Source organism: Protomyctophum bolini (genome assembly GCF_963924005.1).
Source record: "Protomyctophum bolini genome assembly, chromosome: 13".
Classification (NCBI taxonomy): Eukaryota; Metazoa; Chordata; class Actinopteri; order Myctophiformes; family Myctophidae; genus Protomyctophum; species Protomyctophum bolini.
In genome coordinates this window covers 25,212,573-25,239,667 of record NC_137874.1, presented here as the reverse complement: position 1 = coordinate 25,239,667, position 27,095 = coordinate 25,212,573, and the positions used below count along the sequence as shown (strand labels likewise).

The window sequence follows — 27,095 nt, the reverse complement described above, 5'->3', positions numbered from 1 at the left end:
TAAACAATGCAGGAATTCAGCTTTATTGATAAACTATGGTAGTCCTACATAATGCAATTATGTATCGTTTCAGAACCTTGTGGGCTACAAATGCATTTTCATTACAGTCCATCCATTCCTCTCATTGATTTGAGCATTGAAATTACACAAGGTGAAAATGTTGAATACTGACCAATTTTTATTGAAATTAGACGTATTACTTTTACAAAACCTCACTCACAAATATCAGTCTGCACAAACACTATGCACTTCTTACAATTACATACCGTTTGAAAAACATGGCGCCTTCCCATGGCCATGTTTAGTTAAGTGTAGCAGAAAGGTTGGTGATGTTACCTCATTGTAGGAATCTGGTTGAACATTCAGAGCATAATTTCATTATACACAGCACACAAACAACAAGAGGCCTATTGTCTGTATAGGTTTCTGCTTCTGTGGGGAAACTAAAATGAGGACTTAAGGGTATGCATATTCCTTGAAAAGTATGCATAAATTGACATCTTTTATACTGTACAGCTCAGTGTGTGAATTCAACACAATGTGTAGATGAAGCAATTTGGCAGTGTCATTTGACCCAGCAGCAGTCTGTAGCTTCACCTACCCCTCACACACCAAATAAACAGATTAGCCTTTCCCATTACTCATTCTTTCTTTTCCACAATTACTTACTTACTGTTCTACAGTTGTTTTTTCTTCTTCTTTTTCTCCTCAGTATTAATATCAGGCACCTCTTTTCTTATCATGTACAAAAGGTGATTCAAATATTTGTATTCCATTAGCAAGGTTATCTTTCCTTTTATGGTACATTTACTTTGCTGACATGTAAAGTTCCACTAAAAACAAAGCACTTACTAGAATTTTAAAAGCCTCCCTTTTTTAATGCACCGGATCCTTTCTTGAACCTTGACAGAAGGAATCACATGGGTGCTGTGATGTGACAGAGAAACAGATCTACATCTGCAAGAAAGCATTCACTTTAAGGAACGTCACTTGCAACATTAAAAAAAGCAAATGTAACGAGACAAAATCTGTGCTTTTGAACGCAAACAAGCTCCTACTACAGCGTATTATGTAACTTTTGTAGTTACATCAGCATGAACAAGACTTCTTGTACTGTGCTTGATTAGAGTGACACTCAAATGGCACATCAAACATAAAAATACAACTGAAGACAAATTTAAACGAAACAAAAACATAGCATACATGTGTTTTGAGTGTGAGGCACAGGACAATCAATCACAAACATCATTCACATTAAAAAATATAGCTGAAGAAAGGATGCTCCAAATGAATAACCAAAGGGCCAAAAATGTGTTTAAATGTGTAAACCCTTGTACTTAAGCAAAAGACAAACTTCATCTTTACGATAAATCTGCTTTCTTCTTTTCCTTCTTCCCTTGTGTGAAGCAGCTTCTAAGTTGCTTCCGTCTCCTCCTAGTGTGTAGAAGGAGAGGGACATCACTGGGTGGGCAGGGGTCTCTGACGGGTCGGGGAGGCATGGGGTGATGGTAGCTTCTCTGTAGAAGCTGAAGAGGTCATGGAGGACTGCAGGTGAACAGTCTTGTGGAACAGTTTGTTGCTGATCAGCACCACCAAGGAAAACAGACGCAGCTGGAAATGGCTGCAATACGAGAAGACCCCATTATGACCAGTGACTGATGACAAAAAACAAAATACATTTGAAATTATTATACAGAAACTGTTAATGCATAAATTATATACGTATACTCACTACAGCTTTGTTGGGGTCTTGGCCTCATTAGCGCTAATAATGAACAGAGGGAATAGGATGGAGAACAAGCAGCCACTGGAAGGAAAATAAACACATTAAGGACAAAAATCATGGCTGTTAATTGAAAAACCTTTATGTCCTTTTACCACTGTTGGAGGGTCCGGAAAGTTTTTGATCTCATACCTGATAATATATGAGGATGGGAGGGCTGTCAATAGAGCCATGGGCAAACCAAAGCCAAAATAGTACGGCCAGTTCCTCTCTATGTTGGACAGTCTCTGGTGCATCTCGATGCCTGAAAGATGTGCATGGCAAATGCATATTTATGACATGCTCTTTGAGTGGCACTACGGGACGGGATCTTTTGTGTGGGAGTGAAAGGGGCATCTTACCATGGTTGAACCAGCGATACTCAAAGCAGTATAGGGAGTAGAGCAGAGACATGTGGAGGAGGCTAACCATCTGTCCAATGGCATCAATGGGGAAGAGGCTAACAATCATACCCTGTAGCACAACAATTTGTATAAATATAACTTTTAAAATAATTTGACCGTTTCAAAGCATGTTTTTGCACGTGAGCAATTCTTCTTTTATGTGCAAATGTACCGATTGTGATTCAAAAGAAAAACTTGGGGAAGAACCAACCATTGACCTCAAAACTGACAAAAGTTAGAGCATTTTAGTTAACTGCATCAATGACACAATATATGGTGGGTAAATCGATATCACAGATAAGTGCAGTACCTGAATGAGGAAGAGAGCCTGGAGTAGTAGATTAAAGAGCATATCTGCAATGATCTTGCTGACACTCGGGAAGGGCTGGGCCTTACGGCCAGACACCTCAAACGCCAGGTCAGCTATGTCCTAAGATTAGAGAAGAACGCACAATACAAACACTGTGATTTGACATGTATTGTGCGGTGTCTAATGAAACATTTTTTGATAATCATCAAATGGCAGCATAACCAGGAACCTGACCTGGAACCAGATGGCATTGACTATTTTGCTGAGAACAAACAGAGGAAGCACCCAGAGAGCACTGAACACTGAGGTGAGGATGAACTCCAACCAGGACCACACACTGCCATGGAGGGACGGGTCACCTGGAAGAAAAACAACACTTCTTAAAGGTCACTGAAGTCCCAAAATAATACACCCCTGAGATTTGGTAGCAGGCGTAGTACAATACATACCAATGATTCGTGCCGTGAGAGACTGCAGCAGTGGGATAAACACCCGATAGAAGAGAAACAGACTGAGCTGAGGAGAAAAACATGAATAGTTACTCTTCATACAATTTTCTCAGTTCATGTTTAATTATATATTTCGTTTCAGTAATTTGTTCCAATTCTAATTCACAAAAGACCAAGTGAATGCACCAGTTATAAAACAATGTGGCAATTAAAAACCAATATGTTCCCAAAAACATCAGTGAAATTTTTATAATCATGAATCCTATTTTATACTTTATGTAAAAAGCATCAACATATAAAGGTACAATGCGCCCACCTATGCAAAAAGAACAACACCACAAAAATGTATATAAGTTGATCTAAATTACATAGGCATGTAAAAGCAGTATAGCTTACCCAGAACACTCCTCCATTCCATGCACAGCACTGAAAAATCCTACTGGCTAATTTGGGTTCACTGAGAAAGAAGAACATAACCATACCACCCATAATGAACATCACCATTGCAAATCAAACAAGTCATTAGCAGTAAAAACACACTAGGTTGTTCAAATGTAATGCCTAATTTTTAACTAGCATGTTTTGTGTATTTGTGTACAGTATGCTTTTCTGTATTTTGTTTGTTTATGGGTCCCTCTTGTAAATGAGATGCTGCATCTCAAGAGGCTGTCCCTTCAATAAAAATCTAAATGACAGAGTATGACGTTGTTGCTTGCTGACAAGAGCAGTTCTTGTTGGAATGTTGTGCCAGTATCAAGTAAGCTTAACTCTTGTGAATGGATAAGAGAGCAAAAGTCATTGCAGCTCGTTCTAGTGCCTAACATACTTGTCAGGTTTGCGTTCCTCGCTCTGTGCCCGTCTCTGTGCCAGGGCTCCACTGACCCTTCTCCTCCGCTGCTCTTCCCTTTTTTGCTGGATGCGGGCATCCAGCTTAGAGATTGTTCCAATCCCCAAAATGGAGTCCTTGATCCCCTGAAGAGCAGGGGAAAAAAATATAAAAAATGTAATTCCTGCGTTAAATGTAAATATAATATATCCTGTACATTTTGCAAGTTTCAAAATAAGGGCTTCAGATGGACCCTTGTATGCGTGGTAGGTCAGTAAAACTGCTAAATTCTGAAGCATAAAACTAAATTTATACTTTAGTTGTTAAAGGAGCACAGTCTGATAATTTTTCCATGAAAACACCCAAGATAAATAGTAGGGGGAAGATACAGTAGTGTCTGAACATTGACCAGGGCACCAAAATAATGCCTTCTTCAACTATTATTTGTGACAGTGCACACCAAACAAACCAAATAAATATGGCAGTAGATAGTCATTCACACCATGGCCTCCTTTATGGAGAGGTTCCATATAATGTCTGTTCCAAGTAACATTAGACAACTGTTACAGATATAGTATGTAATATTTGCACAGAAACCATGTAAAGAATGTGAGATATTTAGGGATGTATTTTGAACAAACAGAAATCTGGGTGCAGTTGGGACAAAGATTATTTTAAATTTGATGGAATCTGACACATTGATTCCCACCTCAGCCCAATGAGGCTTTACATGTCTATTATTAACCTGCTATGCAGTATTGAGTAGCAAACATAATAATGTAAAAATAAATACATAAGATACTATAAGAAAATGTAAGAAAATAAATTGTGCCAGAGAACATATCAATGACCCTGCCCATTTCAAAGACATGGTCAAATGGGGACAGCTCATTTGCATGAAGCATCTATTAAAGCCCCAGAGTACTGTGTGTCACTTTGTTTCACTTGTGTGTGTGAGGTGAGGATGGGGTTTGTTTGCTGACCGTCGCAACATTGCGGAGGAAGGCCCTGACGCTGTCTGTCATCTCTGGGCCAGCAGCAGATCCATCAACTGCAGAAGGAGGGGGGGCTGGTGACTTGGTGGTCAGTTCTCATGGCAGAGAGGGGCTCACTCAGTAACCTGTCAAAACAAAGCACAAGAAAAGCAACAGGAGACACTTCACGTTATCAGCTTGAAAACCACTTCTTTTCAGACAGCATTGGAGCAATGCCATTGTATCAGAAAGTATATAAAGAAAAATCTCTACACTGTTCTCTACTTCTATTGTGTTGGGCAAAAGGGAGACATCAAAGAGGAAGGACTTGTGGGGACGGATCAACATAATGGAATTATGTCAGAACAGGTCAGCTTCATATATGGAGATGGAGGTGTGATGTCACGAGGCATGACCATATATGGAGGTGTGATGTCACAAGGTGTGACGTGACACACGGAAATGCAGGTTTTCATAGTAAATGCAACCTGTGGTCGCAATAATAATAATTTTAAGGAAATCGTGTATAGTTTTATTTCATTGTCACTCCTCCAGCCAGTCAAAATACTGATGTCAGAGCATGACAGCTGATCAGCATCTTATTTCACAAGTGCAATATTACAGTGGCTAATTTGTGCTGATTCACCACTGCCATAGAGTTTCTGATGATGTAATATGAAAGAGTTCAAAATCCCAGAAAACATAACATATCTGAGGTGCCGTTTATTTTCTTAAAACAAAGAATGATATATGGATAGATTAATTAATTGATACTAGAAGGACAATGTCACAAACAATCGTGTGATCACCATGTTAAAGCAGTTCAATCTCCGATGCAATGATCTGTTCGTCGTGTAAATATTTGTCCTGACAAAGATTCCTGACAATAACGCGAGCTATAGTGGCATGGGCCTGGGTTACCAAGATACTTATCTACATGACATGATGGGGATAAGGGTCGAGATAGATGAAACTCCCCATAAAAATACAGACAGTCCACCCGGAACAGTGTCTCTGTGTCTGTGATAACTTTACTCAATACTGGACTTCAATCAACAGACAGCATGACTTGTTTGCTTTAGTGTTTGGTTAGCGTCTGTGTTGCTACGTTAGCTGGGCGACCAACTTTGGTGTTTTTTCACGAAGACAACATGTTACCACACCAGGAAAGTCAAAGACAAGGTAGCAATGTAAGTATGAACTGCTGCTTACCTCATGCGATAAGACCACTGGGTGTTATTAACTTCGCCAAATCGTTCTTTTCCACCCTTTTATATCACAACAACAAAACCAAACAAACGCTACAAGACAGGCCCGTGGAGAACATATTGCGCAAGCTCAAGAAACCTCAAAGGATCATGGGAAGTGTAGTGAATCCAAACTAGAGAACTACTATAAACAGAACAACTATGCACTATATGTTCCCCCCCGGCCCCATACAAAACATAAACAAATGAAATCAAGTATCACTGTATCTTAATGTGTTAGCTATCTTGGATTTTGAATGTGTAACTTAAGGTCCATATTCATATCACATTTGAGTAGGCTATACACAAGAACTTTGGTTTTGGTTCATAAATAATCAGCAGAAGTAGAAAGTTCTTCTCGAGGTGAGTGAATGCAGCATGTTAGCAATTAGTGTCATTAAAAACACAATAACAGCAGGCACGCGCGCGCGCGCACGCACACACACACACACACACACACACACACACACACACTATAATGTAATCAGTCAGTCAAATTGTTCGGGTTATAAATACAAATCAGTAATTAAAACCACAAGGTCTGACTTAATTTATAGGCTAAAAGATTGTTGCGCGATTTTCTACATGGCGACACAGTCTGACTGGCTACAATACAGCTATAGGTATTTGATATGCATATGATAGACCTAATAGGAATTTCTATATATAGGTCATTATCGAAATTAATCTGCATTTCAAGAAATTATTGAATTATTATTATCATCATCTTGTTTTTTATCTTGTTTTTCAATGCTCAGGTTTATAGAGATTCGTATTATCACCTTTTTGGCCAATAGACTCAAAACCAGAAGATAGAAATAAATGGTCTATTGTGAAGTTTAGATGTTGATTTTGTTTCCATGGCTACAGTGGCACACCCACAAGGCGGTGTGTTTCTGCCCAGCAGCATCTTGTGCTCATCTTCGGTGTACCAACTCTTACTTCTCCATTGAGGAACTCAAGTTGTTTGACGCCTGTCATTTGAAAGGCACCTCCTACACTCTATCGATGGTTGTTATGAGAATAAGAAATGCACAAAAAAGACAATATGTGCTTATCTGTTTGAGCATCATTGGCTTCATTATGTACAGATACGTCAGGTAAGTTCTTAAAATTAATTTCTTCAACTATGATGTCTTCATTATAATTATTTCTAGCTTTCTTCCTTTATTTTACCACAGATGATTGTCATTGGCAAAACATAAAAACTGAAATGGCGTGGTGTGTGTGCGCGTGCGTGTGTGTGTGTGTGTGTGTGTGTGTGTGTGTGTGTGTGTGTGTGTGTGTGTGTGTGTGTGTGTGTGTGTGTGTGTGTGTGTGTGTGTGTGTGAGAGAGTGTGTGAGTGTGCATGGTTGCTGATTTTGTATAGTGTTTGGAACACATAACCATTTGTTTAAATATGTACTGTTGGCTATTCAAATTCCTACCAGGCATGTTATCAGTCATGTGGTCTGTCTGTTCAAACAAGATGCCATGTGTCTGTTTGTGACACAAAACCCCAATTATTCTCCAGGATGCCAAAAGGAGGTGGGAGAATGACTAGGAAATTGGGTCTGAATGGAAACTCATCTCAGTTCACCCTGGAGGGAGAGCCTTTTCGTATTATTGGGGGATCGGTCCACTATTTCCGCGTCCAAAGGGCTTACTGGAAGGACCGGCTGATGAAGATGAAGGCCTGTGGCATCAACACTCTTACTACGTAGGTCGTAGGATGTACATTATAGATCACAATGTTATATCACAAGCCCGGTCACTGGCTGAATACTAACAAAAAACACACTTCCGGCAGGCATGTACCATGGAGCTTACACCAGCCACAGAGAGATGTGTACGACTTCCACACGCAGCTTGACTTAGAGTAAGGACCAAGCTGTTTCTGTCGTAATATTGAATTGTGCTGTAGTGTATAATTCTACATTCTGCATTGTAGAATGACATACCATTGCTTTGACCTGGAGTGTAGTTTGATAAACCAACAGTCTCATGATAAAATTAATAAGAAATGTCTAGTCAAGTCAATTATATTCACCAAAGTTGTACAGCATGTGAATAAAAACAGCAAACAATACAACAGTCAGTAAAGGTTACGTGAGAATTAAAAGCGCATAAATATAATCGATACACTACAGAATAGAAGATAAAAAAGTATCCTGCATGACATGGAGAATGGTTTAAAAAAGCTTCAGGTGTCTGAGTCTTGATTTGAAAATGTCTAGAGAAGGGACAGACACTAACAGCGAAAGGTTAGTTATTATTCCACTGTTTGAGGGCAGCAACAGAAAAGGCATGATCACACATTTGCACGCGGTCCAATGAGCTATACTAAGTGGCCTGAGAGGTGATGAGGGGGAAGAGTACCATTCAGGGCTTTAAAAACAAATAATACTACTTCAAGTCAGTAGTGGTAACTGCCAAACTTCGTATCTAACAATAATATGTATGTGTATTGGGAATTTGTCCCTTTGTGCATGTGTCAGGTCGCCATTGTAGGGTGAAGTATAAATCAGGTGTAATCAGGTCTGGTGTCTAGTATCAGGCACCCCTGGGTTCTTCTGAGCCCAGAGGAGTAGGTAGCAGAGTGTCTGGTATCAGGCACCCCTGGGTTCTGATGCCCAGGGGAGTAGGTAGCAGAGGTATTCACCTGACAACAAGTGGCAAACCACAACAACAACCTGTCGTGCACTTAATTGCACAGGGGTCATATGTAAGGTGAAATGTGATTATTTCACACACAGTTCAAATAAGCTGTTGTGGAACTACACTGAAACAAGAAAAGAAAAACCTGTGTGTGTACATAGATATGACTTAGTGTCACACTTAATGACAAACTCTGCCTTAAGTTCTCGTGCTTAAAGTAAGGTTGAAGGTTGTTTTTTAATGCATTGTGAACATATTCTCAATCTTGATTTCAGAGCCTATATTAACCTTGCTGCTGAGTTAGGACTCTGGGTGATTCTACGTCCAGGGCCATATATATCTTCTGAGCTGGATTTAGGAGGGCTGCCTAGGTAAATCAGTGTGCAACACTAATTCACTAGAGGATTTTTTTGTTTGTTTGTTAGTTTTTCCCCCAAATACACTATTTGATTCAATTCAAGGTAAAAATGTACAGATCAGCCAAAAGTGCCTTGCAGAAGAAGTGCTCATTCTAGAGGACATTTCTCAATACATTAAATTAAATTAACTTAGTAAGAGTACACATCTGATCACGTAGAAAACTCTTGATCTCACGCCACAAAGTAATTTGTATTGCTGCATGTAGCCATGGCGACCATGGTAAGCTAGTTACATTTCCATGTGAGGGGAACGTTTGTGCTGCATGTGAAGCTCAGTGTACGCAACACTACACATGCAACTAAGCATTACCTAGGCTTCAGAACATTGTATTCTGTCCCTTTGCAGTTGGCTTCTTCGTGATGCAAACATGAGGCTGAGAACAACATACCCAGGATTCACGGAGGCTGTGAACACCTTTTTTGATAAACTCATTCCAAAAGTCATTCCACTACAGGTTATTGTTTTTACTTGACAATGGGTAGGTATACTGTAGTTGTACTACTAATGTGTTCTTTATAATCATGTAATTTATTGTGTTATTTCAGTTCAAGAAAGGAGGTCCCATTATTGCAGTCCAACTGGAAAATGACTATGGATCGTTTGCAAAGGATGAGAATTATATGCTTTTTATTAAGGAGGTAATACATTGCTTATATACTAATGCACAAACAAAGATATAGAGATAGAGACAGACATTGAGAGAGAGGGGGGGGGGGGGGTGCTGATGACGCTACTGTAACTTGTTTTGTTGTTGCTTTGAAAGGCCTTACAGTCCAGAGGGATCAGTGAGCTCTTGCTCACATCAGATGACCACAACGGATTAAAGGCAGGTGGCGTGACTGGAGGTACAGTATGTCATTTATACACGGTAAAAGAGTGTTAATTCCAATTAACTCTGAAAATGTAATAATAGACATTAGACACGTAAGGCTTCGGATTTGGTGTCTATAGACATACTGACAGACACACACTCTATCGCTCGCAGTCGTCAGAACAGTGAAGTTGCAGAAACTCAACATGAAGTACATACAGGAGCTGAACGCTATCCAGGTATATGTTCAACCTGTCCACATGACTTCTTTATCATCATACTATACAAGTCAAGGCGACAATAAATCTTCTTTACGAATTGGCTCAGGAGTTTTCTGCTGTATAGTTTGGACATTCTTTCTCCGTTGCAGCCTAACAGTCCTGCTATGGTGATGGACTACTGGACTGGCTCGGTTGATGTGTGGGGTGATCTCCACCACGTGCTACCACCAGAGGGTATGGACAGCTTCCTACATGCAACAAATTGTAGTCACAGATGCACTAGATCAGTGGTTCCCAAACGTTTTCATGTCAAGGACCCCCAAATTAACACTAATTATCCCTGCAGACCCCCATTTGAAAATATATTCTAGGGACCTCCATGAGAGAAGATTTCTTTACGGCTCTAGCAGTGATTCTCAACCCGTTTAATTTCAAGGACCCCCAGTTTGACATGCATTACTCTACGGATCCCCATTTAGTGGCATTTCTATCTGTGAGACCCCCAATTTATATTGTGATATCACTGTTAATTTAGATGACATTGATGTTTATAATATTTAGCCTGGGGGTTACCTACTTTGCATTGTCCAGCACGTGTGTGGACTGTGGGGCCAGCCCTGCTGTAGAACAGGGGAAGTGAATGAACTCAATGAAGGAGGTCTAACTTCAGCATGTAGAATTAAAGTATAACCATTGTTTCCCAAGCAATCTACAAGCTTGCAGGGTGAGCTTGAAAAAGCGCAGGGTGCACTTATAGATCTTCTATTTTCACTAGTTTGGGTACAGTGCAAACCAAACGTCTAATGTCTCTTTTGGGTCTCATCCTGAAAAGTTTGGGAAACACTGGTGTAGCGTATATACAAGTGTAAGGATACTACTGTACAGTACCACCTCCACAGTATGAGGCTAAGTAATTTGCCCCCTCAATTTAAAACTGAGGGGGCAAAATTTGCAACTGAGGGTTCCAGCCTGCCAGGCTGGGGTACCCTAAGTGCCCCTCAGTCATTTCATTAGTTTTCACTGTCTTACTTTTATGCCAAAGCATTCATTAAGATGTCACGGTCTCTGTCTTTTCGTCAGATGTGGTGTCAACTGTGCGAGAGATTCTAAGGCGAGGCATGTCCATCAACCTTTACATGTTCCACGGGGGCTCAAATTTTGGCTTCATGAGTGGAGCGCTGGCCAACCCTTCCTACAAAGCATTAGTGCCCAGCTATGGTGGTTACTTTTTATCATTTTTATACATACAATTATTGTACCATTATTACTAGATCAAGCAGAATGAGTTTTTTTTTTTTTTATGCTGTCCCAACTTCCCATAATGCTGTTACTTTTTATAACCAGCAGTCGGCAGTATAAGACAGAAAATCAATTCTTCTTTTTGGTGTACATTACACAGATTATGATGCCCCCTTGTCTGAAGCCGGGGAGTACACTCCAAAGTACCATCTCCTCAGAGATCTTTTTAGCCGATACAGTAAGTTTGATACTAAATTAACATAAATACGACTCTGTAATAAAACGCTTAGTTCATGGAGGCTGACTGAATTCTTTGCCCATTCACTACTTTGTGGCAGGTGAGGGTCTCCTCGATATGCCAGCGCTGCATTACAGGGAGGCTTATGAACCAGCTATCATGTATAATCACCTGTCTTTGTGGGATGCCTTGAGCTTCACTGAAGGGGTAAGTGTGCCATCCATTACTTTTAGTGCATGAGTTTGGTATATAAGACAGCCTCTTGCATGTTCACATCATATCCACCCTATCCTTTTCCATAGCCATTTAAATCTTCCACACCAGTAAACATGGAGAATCTACCACTGAACAATAACAATGGTCAGTCATATGGATACACCTTATATGAGACAACCATCACCTCTGGAGGATTACTCAAATCTGAAGATAATGTTAGAGACCGTGCAATGGTGAGTATATCCTTGTACATGAGTCATCAATCAGCTCACCTTATGCAGTCCTATTAATAATAATTTCAGCACAATAGAATAGAAGGTCCTTTGCCATCAACTTGAATTACTGCAACCACTCTACAATATCAGTGAATTTGACAAACCCTGAGCTGCAACATGCCTGCTTATTTACTAAATTATTTACTACAGTTTACTCTACTGATAATTAACACCTGTCATTAATTTCACAACAATTAGGATATACAGTGCATGTAAAGTAGCCTATAAGGAAATAATGACATTGGCCGAACTAATGTCCCTCTGAGATACGCCTGGCTTATAACATGACAGCATTGATGTTATTTTGAAAGTGAGTATTTTCTCCAGGTGTTTGTAGACAGACACTACATTGGACTTTTCAAACGGCGGAGCCTGGAGCTAGCGGTACCTGATGGTAAGGTATGGCATCATGATGGACAGTGAGCACAGTTGTCCATTGACCCTCAGTCTGTTCTATCCAATTTTATAGCCAAAAAGCATTGGCTCATTGCCTCACAGAGATTTCTCTCTATAGGAACAACGGACATTGAGCTTGCTAGTAGAGAACTGTGGACGGGTGCACCATGGAAAAGCCATTGACAAACAACACAAAGGTGTGCTCAAGCACTTTGTGGTATACAACATTCCCCAGTATTAATTGAACTGTAAAAACGTCACTTTTTTTAAAAGAGAACATTGGGAATTTGATTATGTAGCAGTGGGAATACAGGCTATTTTTGATGATTGTTTTTCACTTTATTGCAGGTCTCGTGGGAGATATTTTATTAAACAATATCCCTTTGCGGGATTTTACAATATACAGCTTGGATATGAAACCCAGCTTTATTGATAGGTTTGTGGTCTTTATTAAACTGAAAGCACTGTACATTTAATTAAGATTTTACATGGAACTTTAAATGGCTGCTTTATTTCAGTCTCTATCAAGCACCTTGGAAATCCCTCCCTGAAAGTCCCAGCTTCCCAGGATTCTTCATGGGGAGACTGTTTACATATGGTTATCCAAGTGATACATTTGTCAAACTGCCAGTGAGTGGATACCAATCAACCTATATAAGCATACAATACTTTACTCACTGTGATACAAATGCTTTCATTCCTTGTTAGATTATCATTTCACTGCATAGGTATTTTACAAAACCAGTGTTTTTACTCTGTCCATTTTCCACAGGGCTGGGGGAAAGGTGTTGTCTTTATTAATGGACAGAACCTGGGCCGTTACTGGTCTATTGGACCACAACAAGCTCTGTATCTCCCTGGCCCCGTTCTCAACAGTGGAATCAACCAGGTAAGTACTGCAACGTGGCGTTTGTTGGATCTGTTCAGGGCAGGGGAATACTTTGTCACACGGAGCCTTTTCATTTCAAGGACCTCCCATTTGATATTATCTTTCTCTGGCATTTTATCTCTTTGTATCTATCCATACATTGTAAAATCCTTGTGTTCATTTAACTCATTAGAGGGCGCAGAGTTTTGCACATTTGCACACTCTCTGAGTGATGGGCCCGTAAGGATTCATTTGGTTCCTATCAATCATTTAGCTGGGGACCCCCTGGAACCTGGAACCCCTGAGGGTCCACAGACCCCACATTGAAAACCACAAATGCTCACAGTATATCTCACCTTTTATGACACTCAGATCATTGTGTTTGAAGAGCAAGAGGCTGAATACAAGGTCCAGTTTGAGGAGATGCCCGACCTTGGCATGGCAGCAGACATCCAGTGATTTCTTTCTCCCCATCAGAGCAAAGCATGGATAGAGTTTAGTTTTTCTGTATTTTTTCTGATACAGATTAATATTACTTTGATTAATACATGAAAATGTATACTATGTTTTACTGAAGTCCATGTTTTGTATTAGACTGTTACTCCTGTGATACACCTGTAGATACTAAACCCCAACCCAGTACCAACCTGGGACCGGGAAAGGAATCAGTAGGGGCAGACGGAGGCACGGCTCTACACATGGTGTACTAGCAAACCACAGCCTGCCGCGTAGTCTGAGTCCGGGCCCTGTATCTCCTACGGTCGGAGAGGAACAAACGGACGGTCACAAATGCCAATTGAAAGCACAGACACATGTATTAGGAGAAGGCTTTATAATTCTGTACATACCTGCCTACAGTGAGTCTTTAATAAACAGAATTACCCTTTTTGTTTTTGCTTCTGGTTATATCCATTTAAAAGGCAATAATTTCTGGTTTGGTTAGAATCAGGTTACAAAACATCATTATGTGTGTGGATTGTATGCATACTGACTGCAGAATGTGTGGTGTAACATTTGGTTTGTAAAAAATATGTTTTTTAAAAAACATTATTCAGTGATATAATATAACTTCTTCCTAGAAGGGGTGCATACATACAGTAGGTATAAATAACAATAAAAAATTGAATCATCACGTACCATATGATCTTAAAGATAATTGGTTCAGGATTTTTAAAAGTCCATTCAACTTGATAACAAATTAACCACTTTAAACTGTCCTTATGTTGGGCATGCCACTGGGCAAAATGTTCTCACTGTTCCCAATCCTGAACCTTGCCTTTAACATGAGAATATATAAATAACTTGTATATCACCAACAAGCCCTAAAGGATATTACATTACAGTGGGGTATTGTGCTACAGTACCTGACCATTGATCTGTGCATTTGAGTGCATGTGTGCATGTGTGCGTGCGTGCATGCACATACTGTTGTGTAACAGTTACGTATGTGCGGCGCATGTTGGAGAGTTACAGGACTACTAATTAGCGCTGGGTTTGGGGTGCTATCTGAATAGCTCAGTGTTGTTCAGTCCAAAGTGGCGAGGGTTCACCATGCCCTCCAGTACAAAGTGGAGAGGGTTCACCATGCCCTCCAGAATGTCAGCAGCAGTGGTGGACATGACTTTTTTCATATCAAAGCATAACTTAACATTTTCCCAAAGAAATGCAAAGATGTCCCAGAATGTTTAAAAAACGTTTCAATAACAGTGAAAATAGCTGATCTAAAAGAATGTGTCGCACCGATAGATGTAGTGTAGTCAAAAGTACAGTACTTGTCTTTGAAATGTAGTGGCATAACAGTAGGCTACTCAAGTAAATGTAACTTGTTACTGTTCACCACTGCTCCTAATTAGTGCAGAGTTCGGGATGCTATCTGAATAGCTCAGTGTTGTACAGTTGAAAGTGGCGAGGGTTCATATCCCCTCTGTACAGTCAGCGCTGACTCACTTGAGACAAGGGTTCCTTTATTCCTCTGTGCAGGCCAGTGCCCAGACAAACAGTTTGGTCCGGGACAAAGGGGACCCTATTTAATGCCGATTGGATGGTTGGCTGGTGTTGTCTGGCTTAAAGCCCTTTTATGGCTTGCTGTGCCATCCCTTGCTGCAATTTAAACTGCCTGACATCCTTTGTCTTGGCTCTCCGGAGGGATCTCCATGGGCAAGCGAGCTCATGTTGGCAGCTTCTGCCCGGGTGTTACATCTGTCAGTGCCTCAAACAGAATAGGGTAGTTTCTTCAGTGAGGATGTGCTGTGGATCCAGCACACGCTGACGCTGCTTGTGCTGCTCGTGGTGGCCCATGTTTGCCTCAGTTCTTAAGTTATGGTAAGGTCAGCTACAGTACAGCACTGCAAAACGTTATTGACCCCATGAGCCCTGACCTAGCCTTACGGAGCCACAGGGTTGCTTTCAATCCAGCCTGAAACAGTACCAGTAAAACAACAATAATTACATCAAAAATAAATAAATGGGTGAAGACAGTATAAAAATGGCCATACTGTATCTATTGAAAACCTATATAGTGAGAATCACATTTTACAATTTAGGCATTTAGCAGACGCTCTTAATCCAGAGTGATTTACAATGAGCCAAGTCAACACAAGGTAACATCAAATGCATAGAAATAGTGATCTCGGATCATCAAGGTACCAAGAACCTAGACAGTAGAATATTCCCCCCAAAAAAAGCAATAATCTGTACATTGAAATTATACACACTATACAACATAACATGCTATTTAAATTAAATGTTAGCCTTTTTATAAGCCTGCAAGGTCATCTAGGTGCAACAGAATAAGGTGGAGTCTGAAGAGGTGAGTCTTCAGATTCACTGACACTGACTTGTTATTTTACCTGGGATACAGTACAATCACTACAAAACATGACATGACAAAACATGACAGGCAGCATTCCAAACATACTGACCTTAATCACGGGGCGGCCCTTTTCCTCTTAAGTCCGGATATATGAGTAAATTGCTGCCCTGCTCTTTTATTACCTGTATTGGAAGATGTATCTCATATCTCCACAGTGGAATCTGTAAAGCCCTTCTTGCCCTCATTGACCAGCACAGGCCTTTCTGTCCGGGTGTGCCATACTAGTACCTGAAATCAAGAAAACAGGTAAGGGTGAAAATATATTCAATGTTCTGGATGTACAATTACTCTATCGCCCTATTTCGCTTCTAGCAGTGTCACACACTGCAGCTCCATTTATTTGACAACTTTTCATTGGTCTGGCCTTATTCAAGATCAGAGAATTGAATTCAAGCATAGAGGGTAGAGGCATACTGTAAGTCATGCCATAATGCACTCAATGATGATTGCACAATCAGCGGGGAATAGAGGCCAAACACAGCCAAACAGGAAATGCATAGTCTGCCGTATATAAAACAACAACAGACAACTGGAGATGGAGCGTGTTATGTGTAACACATTATTTCCACAATTTTAAATGTAGTTGTACTCTGTGATCACCTATAACCAATATAACTGTGTCTATTTTCTTTTTGGTTGGTTATTATCTGATAGTTAACTGAGAATGAGGACAGCCTGTGCCCTGTGGTATTAATTCACATCTGACGGATATTGTACAAATGGTTCCGCTGCTTTATTTTGTCATCAGATGGTCCAGTAGCCCACGTAATCAAAATAAATAAAATCTGCACACCAGTGTACTCCCGTTTACACATACATTTTGAGATGTTAAATGGGAGTGCATTGGTGTGTGGATTTTATTTATTTTAATTACTTGTCAAAGTTTTGATCCAGCAGTACCCAATCCCAACCTAGTAGGTGCCTTCTTCTCATCCTAGTAACATTTCATACGAGCAGAGCCATGCTGTATTACCTTAGTGCAGTTAGCAGCCTTGGGCTCCAAGTCATTGAGAGTGACCAGCTCCTTTAACAAGCTGCTCTCCTGATAGCCGCCCTTCACCCCTCGCAGCTTGAAATATGCCTGAGGTTTATAGAGTATGAGGCGTAGGTTCACGGCAAAACCAGCCATGTCGATGGCGAATGGCCGGTGTGGGTCGAATACAGTCTTCCAGCCATACACCTTGCCCAGAGTGTTCACTTTAGGGGATTCATACCGTAGGCCTCCCACAAAGGCCACAGGCCACACGGACACCTTTCTGGTGGAACGCATCTATGTAGATGGAAATACATAACAAGTGGTGGAAATTATTCTCACAAGACATTTCGAGTATGTTAATACTTATAACACCAGCTCAAAACAACCCAGCTCAGTGGCCTTGTGGTTAGAGTGACCGCCCTGGGAGTGGGAGGTCGGGGTTAAATCCCTAGTCGGGTAATACCAAAGACTCTGAAATGGGACCTAGTGCCTTGGCACTCCATCAAGGGTTGGATTGGGGTAAATCCCTGTGACATACTAGTGTCATGTCCAGGGGGTGTACTTGTACATGAAGCTGCCTCACGCTACAGAAACAGGAGATAGGATCTTACTTCATACTTATAACGCAGGTTATCAGAATCGATCTCAAATGATCAGTCAGATTAACACCTCAATAGTTACAGACTAAAGTCTATAGAGTTTCTTGCCCAAAATGCAGACACACATTGTTGTTTCTGTCCAGGATACACTCCCCCCTCACCTCTTCAAACAGTTCCAGACTGTATGTGTTGTCGTCATCTGCGAAGTAAACAATCCCTGGCTGGCTTCTGTTGCCACTGAAGGTCTCCCTGAGCCACCGCAGAGCCAGATTTCTCTGCATGGTCCCCCGTGGGATCCGGGGGTCCCTGGTGTCCCCGCGTACCTTGTAGTTCCTGGGTGTCTCCACGTTGAGGTGGGTGTAGTTGAGGGTCGTCTCACGGAGAAGGCGGCTGACAAGAGATGTCATTCTCTGGGAGTCCTCCACCAGGATCCAGTGTAGGTTGGGCACGTGGAGCAGCGTGTTGGCCAGGCGTGTCAGCTCCGCCTTCTGCACCGACCGGCTGTAGGTAGGGGTGATTATGTGTAAGGTAGGCAGCACGTCGGACCAGGGAGGGGGCCGGCTGTAGACATACTCTGTGCGTACCACCTCCACGATGTCAGGCTCCTGCAGGGAGCAGGACTCCTTAAGCGCAAAGGTGTTCCTGGAGTTGGACGAGCTATCACTGCTTTCATCTAGGACCCAATGGATAAAGAGCCCAATGTTACAATGGGTTTCTGTGTACATTTTCTAATTCATGCCACTCATTATATATATAAATTGAAAGTCAATAATAATAATAATGATACATTTTACATACATTACATACATTTTATTGCACTTTACAATTGAAACAAACCTAAAGTGCTATAGTACAGAATAAAAAACATTTGCGTAAAACAATCTAAAAAGGAGGGTTTTAAAACAATAAAAAGGCAAGGGGTGGGGGGAGAAAACCTATAGGGGTTAAAACCTGAATAACTAACCGAATGCTTTATTAAAAAGTAAATATTATACAACAAGACATATTTTAGTTGGGTAATATCTGATACTTCTGATACCGACTACGGCAAAGGTCCGTTTCTCAGTGGATTTATCATCTATGAATGTTAAAAAACGAATTAAGCATGTCCCTTGTAAAAATGCAGGCAAAATTTCCATATGGCCACCATTTAAGGCACAATAAGGCAATTTTTTTTAAAATGTCATTATGCTTTAAGTGGCATGTGACGTGTCAAACTAGGGGGTTTTCATGATTCTGAATCCATTCCAGTTTTGCACAAAAATCACTCCTTGGGCTAATAACGGCCATATCCGTCAGTGGCTATGGCCGAATTTAGCCCAAGGAGTGTTTTTTGTGGAAAACTAATGCTTGGAATGGATTCAGAATCATGAAAACCCCCTAGTTTGACACGTCACATTATTCACAAATTATAAATCTTTGCCTTAACAGATTGTTAATGGTGGCCATATGGATTTGGGATTTTGCCCGCATTTTTGCGCGTGGCATGGGGGCTCAATTTGTTTTTTAACCTTTATAGATGATAAATCCACTGAGAAACTGACCACGGAAGTATCATATATTACCCAACTATTGTCTATTTTGGAGACACCTGTGATCAACAGAGATCATTAAAAACCCATTTCCCTTATTTGAATTGAAACAGTTCTGAAATTTCATTGAAGGATTAACCAAATGTATGATGTTGTGACTGTGACTGACAGGTAGTTAGCAGTAGCACTAGCAGAATGTTGAGCCTGTCTCAATGTTTGTGGCTTTGTGCACATTTCACAAGGTGACAGATGCACAATAGCAAAGCAGAATTATTAATGGCATAATCATAAATAAATAAAAACATTATTTATGACCCAAAATTACCTTTATCCTTTCGAGACGCTAGCAGAGGGGTGATGGTACTTTGGTGCCAAACAGTGATGAGCAGTGTCCATGGCAACACAATCAATACAATAGCCAGAATGTCTCGTCTCTTCGGCATCTCCAGGATCAGACCTGAGTCAAGTCATTACCTGCAGCACAAATCAAACAACACACTAAAACTGTGGGGAAACCAGAGGCTGAAAACTACAGAATATAAATAAATAAAAACATTAACATTAATAATGGGTGTGTTAGATTTAAGTGTGCCCAGAGTCATGGCTGTGCCATTGGTTGATGCAGTACAGTTGTAGTGCAGCCATGATATTTGGTTTGAAGACATTTTTGTTTGTGGTAACATTTGTATGAACATTTGCTTCTGATCATCATAGAACAGAATATTCTAAATAGTGTATTTATAACTTATTCTAAATCACTTATTACCTTGTTTTGTTATTATGGTTTCTATTATTATCTCTAAAGAGACATGACTGAATGAATTGGCTCTCTTACTCTCATCTTTCTTTTTGAAAGGATCATTCACCTCCTTTGAGCTACTATATTTAGCATGCTCTCAGTGAATAGAGGAGCCCATCCATTGAGCCTGTCACAGTTACTACTGTATGTGATTTGTATTCTAAAGTACTATAGGCCCTCCATTGAGATTCAACATAGCTGCTGGCAAAATACTCCAAGGAGGTATGTTGTATAGAAAGTGTCTCTGGCTCACTGGAACATTTCACACTGGAAAAATAGGTCACAAAATGCTTCTAGCCTTTTTGTCTCAGTTGAATGAAACCATGCTGTATAACAAGGGAAAGCATGTCTCAGTAATTTCAGTGATTGGGGAAGTCTACAGCTTAGCAGAGAGGGTCTCATTGTTTGAAAGGATCTCTTCACAGTGTGGGAGTTACATATCGTCGCTGTTAGGCAGAAACCTCATATTTCCATTTTTCTTTTTTTTTGTGAATGAATGCCCTATTTGTATTTTGTTATACAATAGTGTTACAAAAATAGCAAAAATAGCCATGTTGTGAGCTTGTAGATTTTTGTCTATTATTTGTGGGAATGTGAAAAAGTGGTTACGGTAAGTCTGTATTTTATATATAAAACAAATGTAAGTAGTAACAAAAGTTTGTGACTAAATAATAACTACATTGGATCTATTGGAACACCATTGTTTTTTTGTTTTTTTTTAAGGTTTCCACACCCGACAGCGATGACATACAGTAGGATCCACGTCCGTGTTGTGTTCAATTCATCACATTGTAATGATGATGAAGAGGTACAGTATGTTCTGTGAGAACATACCCATTCTTTATGGCTCACACGCATGGCCAGCTCACAGTGGGACCCACACAGTACTGGATCTACATGAAGATATCTGTTGGAGAGGCGAGGGTTTCTGTACAGCATCCCTGCAGAAATAATACAGAAGTTAGTACTATATGGACGTGGCCGAGATTGCATTAAGTATGTTTATTTTATTGATTGATCTGATAAGACTTTTATGTGTGTGTGTGTAGGGGGGGGGGCTTACATGGGAGATAGACAAGTAAGTAACAAGGAAAGTTTCTGGGAGTGACAGGAACCGCAGCAAAGGTTCATAGGTTTCAGGAATTGAACCTTTTCTTATTTAATACTCTGTTACAGCAATGCAATTGGATGTTTCACCACTTGGTGTGGAGTAGACCTCGTTAAACACCAGAACATCTGATGTTATTCAGAATTTTAAACGTATAAACATAAACATGATACATACAGTAATATCAAGTTGGCCAATTTGATTGACAGTATTAATAAGAAAGTTGTCTTTGCATGGAAGTGCATTGCGTGTACGCGAGCGTGCGCACGTGTGTGTGTGTGTGCGCGCGTGCGTGTGTACGTGCGTGCGTGCGTCCACTTCTGTGGAGCTTGGAGATTATCCATTGTTATCCAGAACTGCAGTCGAAACCCCCAGCTTACAAAACAATGCTTACTGCATCCAGCTACCCTTCATGTCAAGAGTATGCTACTGATGAAGACAGAACTAGTATCCCCTCACCTCGGAAGCTTCACAGTGTGACACAAAATAGTTACCCACTGTAGTAACTGTAGTAAGTGTTTATGAGAGAGTTCATGACATTTAAGGAGAGCCGAACAGCAGTCAAAGGGGATTTCTGTTTTGGTGCACTTCAAGGATGCAGAGTTACAATCGTCAATCAAACACGGGGAGTCTCTGATCCTGATTGGGTTATCATTACATGCAGCATCATGCCATAAACAAAAACAGTGGTTACTGTCTGCTAAACCATAATAACCATACTGAATAGACAGTCAACTTAACCATCGCCTTGATGTGTAATTCAATTCAATTGTATTAGTGTCAAATCACAATAAATAATACAGTGATTCAATAGTTTAGAACAGTAGGTTACTTTGGGCTATAGTCTTGTTATGCACTGCTTAAACCTGAGGTACAGGTACAAACATTTTGCATTAAACCTTCTCTGTCCCACAGTGTTTCCATGAGTGAAATACAGGACTTGAAATGAAGGGAGGGTGTCAGAGTTGACAGAGTTGACATAAAAATGTGTGCCAAATTACAATGTTAACACTTTTGAAAATCAGTCACCATGTTGGTTGTGGTTGTGGTTGTGGGCCTTCCTAAAGTTCAAACAACACTTACTGTCCATAAATCTCAAACTGAACCTCTGCAGCTTGGAATAACTTTCAGACGGATCTGAAGGTTAAGGAATAGATTTCGATAGGTCTTTTAAAAGTTTACTGACTGTTTTGATGGCAGACTCCATTGGACTGTATACCTTAACTTAAATGCCTGTTAATATTCTTCCTAGGCCAATTAATTACAGAGGGAGCTTTGTTAATCTAGACTCTAGTAAGTGTTTTGATTGAACTGAAACAGAGATTTACATTTACAGTTTCTGGATTCGGATCTGGATTGATTAGATGGGTGGGCTGCATACATTTTCAGAGCATGTTTATTTATTATAATTTTTTTAATCATTGATCAATCAATCGATTGTGTTCCACCTTGAATATTATATGGAACTAACATAGTATACTTTTTTTCACTTCACTTAAAATTAATTTTATACTGTATTATCATCATTGAAATTGTAGTGTTTTGTAAACTATTTGGTTTGCAATACCCTCGCGACCCTAAAGTGGGCCAGAGGGCCCAATGGTTGAAAGTATACAGTGGCAGTTAAGTGTGAACCTATAGTATCGTTAAATACTGAATGCCTTGCAATGACTTGTGCAGATGTGCCAGATTCACCATCACCTAGACTACCATTCATTTGAAATGCCAAGATAGATTTTCACACTCCAAGCTGGGAGCTTTATTCTCGCCTTATTAAATGGAATGATGGCTGTCTAGATACATAAATGAAATGGGATTTTATTTTCATGATGGGAGATTCCTCTCCGTGCACTTTTATCTCATGCATACTAAAATCATGAATGAATCCATTTTGTTCCATGCAGCAGGTTTTAATGCAACCACATTACTTCAAGCGTGTGTGATTTTTATTGTTTGCAAGCTGTGAACCATACGGGCAATTTAACTGTTTACTGTCAAATTAAATTATCATCAATATTTGTATCTGCAGGACACAAAAATGACAAACCTGATACAACAAAGATGTATTGACATCGGAACATTGTCATGTTATTTGCCTGCGCGCACCCTGTTATTAAAAAGGCTTCAACTGTTCGAGACTGCTCCAGTGCCTTCCTTCTTCATATAATTACTCAGTGTTCCCCAAACTGACAAGTTTTTTTTGACAAAAACAAAATAACTTGTCATTCATGAAAAGGAACTACTTCCCTCTTCTTCCCTCTGGTAGACCATAACATTTTTTTAAATTCCTTCATACCAAATGCCATTAAGGCACCAAATGATTCTTTAACTACAGTACATAGAAGTGTCTATTTGTATGTCTCTAAATGTTTTGATGAATTGAACAATGTGGACCCTGTTGTAAACAAGTGTAATGCTTAATTGGGTCGTCCACTCACAGTTAACAGTCTCTGTATTGAGTTTGTGCTTAAAATGTACTGTAATTCTACAAACTGTTAATAAATATTTCAATCAATCAAACCATGTCTCGCTAGATTTGTTGTTTTTCCAATGTATTTGCCACTGTTGTCCTGCACTTTTTTGCCATGAGAAAATAATTTTGTAAGTGTTGTTGCTGTTGTTGTAACTGTTGAGACCGAAAACAAATTTCCACACGTGGACATTACAATAAATTAAACTAACTAACTAACTAAACAAAGATGAAGGAATTAAGGTAGACCTTTTTTTTTATCCAGCATGGGAAATTCTGTTTCCGCTTCAGCAAGCTAATGGCTGCTCTGATGGTCATGCTGAGGTCACAGAGGAGAGTATAGTTCCCATAATATAAATAACCAGATTAACCAAATACTACCAGTATTCACACACACACACACACACACACACACACACACACACACACACACACACACACACACACACACACACACACACACACACACACACACACACACACACACACACACACACACACACACACACACACACACACACACACACACGCACACGCACACGCACTACATGCAAGTCTAAGTGTAGCCGTGTGACAAGTTGACAACTCTGTTTTATTTTATGCACGACTGGAGTAATTCAAGGACTATACTGTGGAGGGAAAATAGTCTAGTCACTATTTAAAATACAGAGAGTTCCTTAGAAATATTTGCTGAAATGTAACTGTACGAGCAAAAAAACACTGCAGTGAGTGGAGGGGAGGATGTATTGTATGACCTGTAGCCAGTATAGGACTTACAGGACTCCTTGATGCAACATTACATTAAAGAAGACATTTGCATAATTAAATAGCTAGCTATGTAAAAATGAAGGTCTCCTCATAGAAGGACAATATTTGTCACCATGGTTACAAGTAGGGACGCGTGATTTCAATTACTCTAACATGTTTGAACGGGTAGTGTCTGATCACATGAGTATCAAACATCAACTATTAAATGAAGCAATTTAAAGACTGTCTGGTGTGCACACAAAGGTCTGAGCCTGAGACTGTATTTTGCGTGTCTTAAGTACCAGGTCTTATTCCCTAATTTGAGTAAACTAAAGACCTGGAGGCGTGATCAATGCTCTTTGGCCACTCAGAATAGCCAAATGGCATTGATCACGCCTCCAGGTCTTTAGTTTACTCAAGTTAGGGAATAAGACCTGGTAGCCTACTTAAGACACGCAAAATACAGCCGGCTCAAATCTTACACCTATAGCCCTTGGTAGGTGTAAGGTCCTCCTAGTGGGATAACTTGGTAGGTGTAAGGTCCTCCTAGTGGGATAACTTGGTAGGTGTAAGGTCCTCCTAGTGGGATAACTTGGTAGGTGTAAGGTCCTCCTAGTGGGATAACTTAAGGTCCTCCTGGTGGGAGAACTTGGAGGATGGTTGTGGTAATGGTGAATGATACCGGCTGTGTTGCATCGGCGATGTGTTCTCCCTGATTGATTACACTCTCGGTCAACAATGATTACTTTGATTTATGCACGTGAGCAGAGATAGTGTTGTGATTTAGGATCCTCTTGTCTGATCCTAAAACATATAACATTCACTCGACTACTTTTCTACGAAGGGAAGGGACCAAAACTTACAAAACATATATTGTAAATTGACCACTTCAGCCCTATATCAAATAGTGAAATTAGCTCATCTACAAGCTCACATGAACTCGCTCAAATTGTGACGCTGACCTTGTTATTAGAATTATTGCGACCATAGGTTGCAGATTATTATGAAAACCTGAAAAACCCAGTGACTCCGTCAATGTCTCCGGTCAGTGACTCCGTCCCACCACCATATATGGCTGTCAGTCCGTCACGTCACACCTCCATATATGGTCGTCAGTCCATCATGCCTTGTGACACACTCCATATACAGTATGGCCCTCTCCATATATGAAGATCACAACACTGACCTCATCAAACCCTAGATAGCCATACGGTACATGGAGAAGACTGGATCATCACCTAGATCTGAATATATGGAGCCGCTTCTCGCCCTCAGGGCGTCTTACTGGTTTAGAATATTCTGTGATGAAATGGCCATAGAAAGGCATGACAGCTTCATCAAGCAGTCTAGCCTTTTATCATATTTTTGTCCATGTTATATGGTCTGCAGGACAACACATTTAACATAATGTTGATTGTAAAATGTGACTGTTACTGTATTCGTTATATCTTTTTGCCCTAAGTATCATGTCATACATTGTAACACTGTAAATGCCACTGAAATAGGATATTATTGCATACACCTGCACAGTACATGACAGTATGGAGTGCAAAACACATACTGTAGACTGCTCCTCTACATGCATGCTGCTGGTATTACATAATATTGGTTTATGGATGGTCATGGTCCATGGCCAGTAATACCTGCTGATACTAATACAAACCCTTTAGTTTGCATTACTTTCATAGACTGATTTAACTTATTATTTTATATCTTAATATGTGTCATTTAATAGGGCCACCCGGTGTAGCGTGTTACGTGTAGAGCGTACACCTTTCATGCAGAATGTTGTGGGTTTAAACTTCGAACCCTACTCGGGTCGATGTCAGCAAGGGCATATGGTCACAACACGTCCCTACTGCCAAATCAAATGGGTTCACATCTGAGCCAAGTCTCCTGCAAGAGGTGCGTCTGAAGCCTGTCCTAGACGGGAGTCTCCAGACGTAAAAACAGATGATGATGAATAGGCCTATGTGTAATTAAAATTTCCTGTGCTGACTTATGATATGAACCTAACAAATAGTAATGGTATTATCATTTGGTTACTGTAAACTATAGGCAGGTTGACTGTTTTAAAACTATGTAAAGAATAGTGCTTTTCACTGATTGGCTTTAGTGCACCCTAACGTGGGAGAGAACTTATGCACAGCCGGACATTGATCTGTCCATTTGGGTCAGTTTTTGCACTGAGGGTTAAACTAATTTAGTGTGCATGATGCCAGCTTGAAATCCTAATAGTGTACATTAATTTCTTCAATGCCTTTTCTTTCAGCATCTCTGTTTCAGTGGATTTGTGTCTTTCTTTGCCGGGGGGAGAACTAGGCACTAAACAGTAAACACCAAATGAAACATATGAGACCACACAATTAGAGAAAGTTGAAGACTGGCTTTCGAAGTTTGGAAATATTGAATGACTAATATGAGAGTTAAGCCTTTGGTGACCAATATAGACATGTTAAATAATAATCTACTGTAATCGAGAGATTTATACTCACATTAAACAGACAATAATCCACTTTTGTCATGCGGTCCAGTTCTTCTGTGTTGATGGTGAACAGCGATGCCTTGATGTGTCAACTAGCATGATCAGTCAGATCCATTATACTCTCTTCCTGGTGAAGAAGAGAGGGTTTTGCCCACATCCGAGTTACTATCACCGGGGTGACAACAAGGTTTGGTGGCAGCGTCCAGTCAGTGC

At 40.3% G+C, this 27,095-nt stretch overlaps 3 protein-coding genes across 3 annotated transcripts; 1 reads left to right on the top strand and 2 right to left on the bottom strand.

Annotated features, from left to right (window-relative positions):
* Positions 1-158: 158 nt before the first annotated feature.
* ei24 (EI24 autophagy associated transmembrane protein) lies at positions 159-6,063 on the bottom strand. Its single transcript, XM_080779372.1, has 11 exons — positions 5,938-6,063; positions 4,735-4,871; positions 3,752-3,897; positions 3,322-3,382; positions 2,926-2,992; positions 2,711-2,835; positions 2,477-2,596; positions 2,125-2,236; positions 1,916-2,027; positions 1,733-1,807; positions 159-1,621 (listed from the first exon to the last, which is right to left on the bottom strand). The coding sequence occupies exons 2-11, from the start codon at positions 4,774-4,776 to the stop codon at positions 1,459-1,461; spliced, it is 1,023 nt and encodes a 340-aa protein (XP_080635498.1). The 5' UTR covers positions 4,777-4,871; positions 5,938-6,063; the 3' UTR covers positions 159-1,458.
* A 917-nt stretch (positions 6,064-6,980) lies between these two features.
* On the top strand, positions 6,981-13,753 carry LOC308326807 (beta-galactosidase-1-like protein 2; the record flags this gene model as incomplete). Its single annotated transcript, XM_080779841.1, has 19 exons — positions 6,981-7,072; positions 7,487-7,672; positions 7,763-7,831; positions 8,886-8,981; positions 9,376-9,484; positions 9,576-9,668; positions 9,794-9,875; positions 10,016-10,080; positions 10,212-10,296; positions 11,143-11,280; positions 11,462-11,539; positions 11,640-11,746; positions 11,842-11,988; positions 12,358-12,429; positions 12,545-12,623; positions 12,775-12,862; positions 12,945-13,056; positions 13,199-13,315; positions 13,667-13,753. 19 exons carry the CDS (start codon positions 6,981-6,983, stop codon positions 13,751-13,753), a joined length of 1,902 nt encoding a protein of 633 aa, XP_080635967.1.
* A 326-nt stretch (positions 13,754-14,079) lies between these two features.
* Positions 14,080-27,073, bottom strand: LOC308326921 (galactosylgalactosylxylosylprotein 3-beta-glucuronosyltransferase 1-like). Its single transcript, XM_080780001.1, has 7 exons — positions 26,893-27,073; positions 20,907-21,013; positions 19,599-19,747; positions 17,903-18,414; positions 17,140-17,436; positions 16,289-16,394; positions 14,080-15,710 (listed from the first exon to the last, which is right to left on the bottom strand). The coding sequence occupies exons 3-6, from the start codon at positions 19,714-19,716 to the stop codon at positions 16,308-16,310; spliced, it is 1,014 nt and encodes a 337-aa protein (XP_080636127.1). The 5' UTR covers positions 19,717-19,747; positions 20,907-21,013; positions 26,893-27,073; the 3' UTR covers positions 14,080-15,710; positions 16,289-16,307.
* Positions 27,074-27,095: the final 22 nt, after the last annotated feature.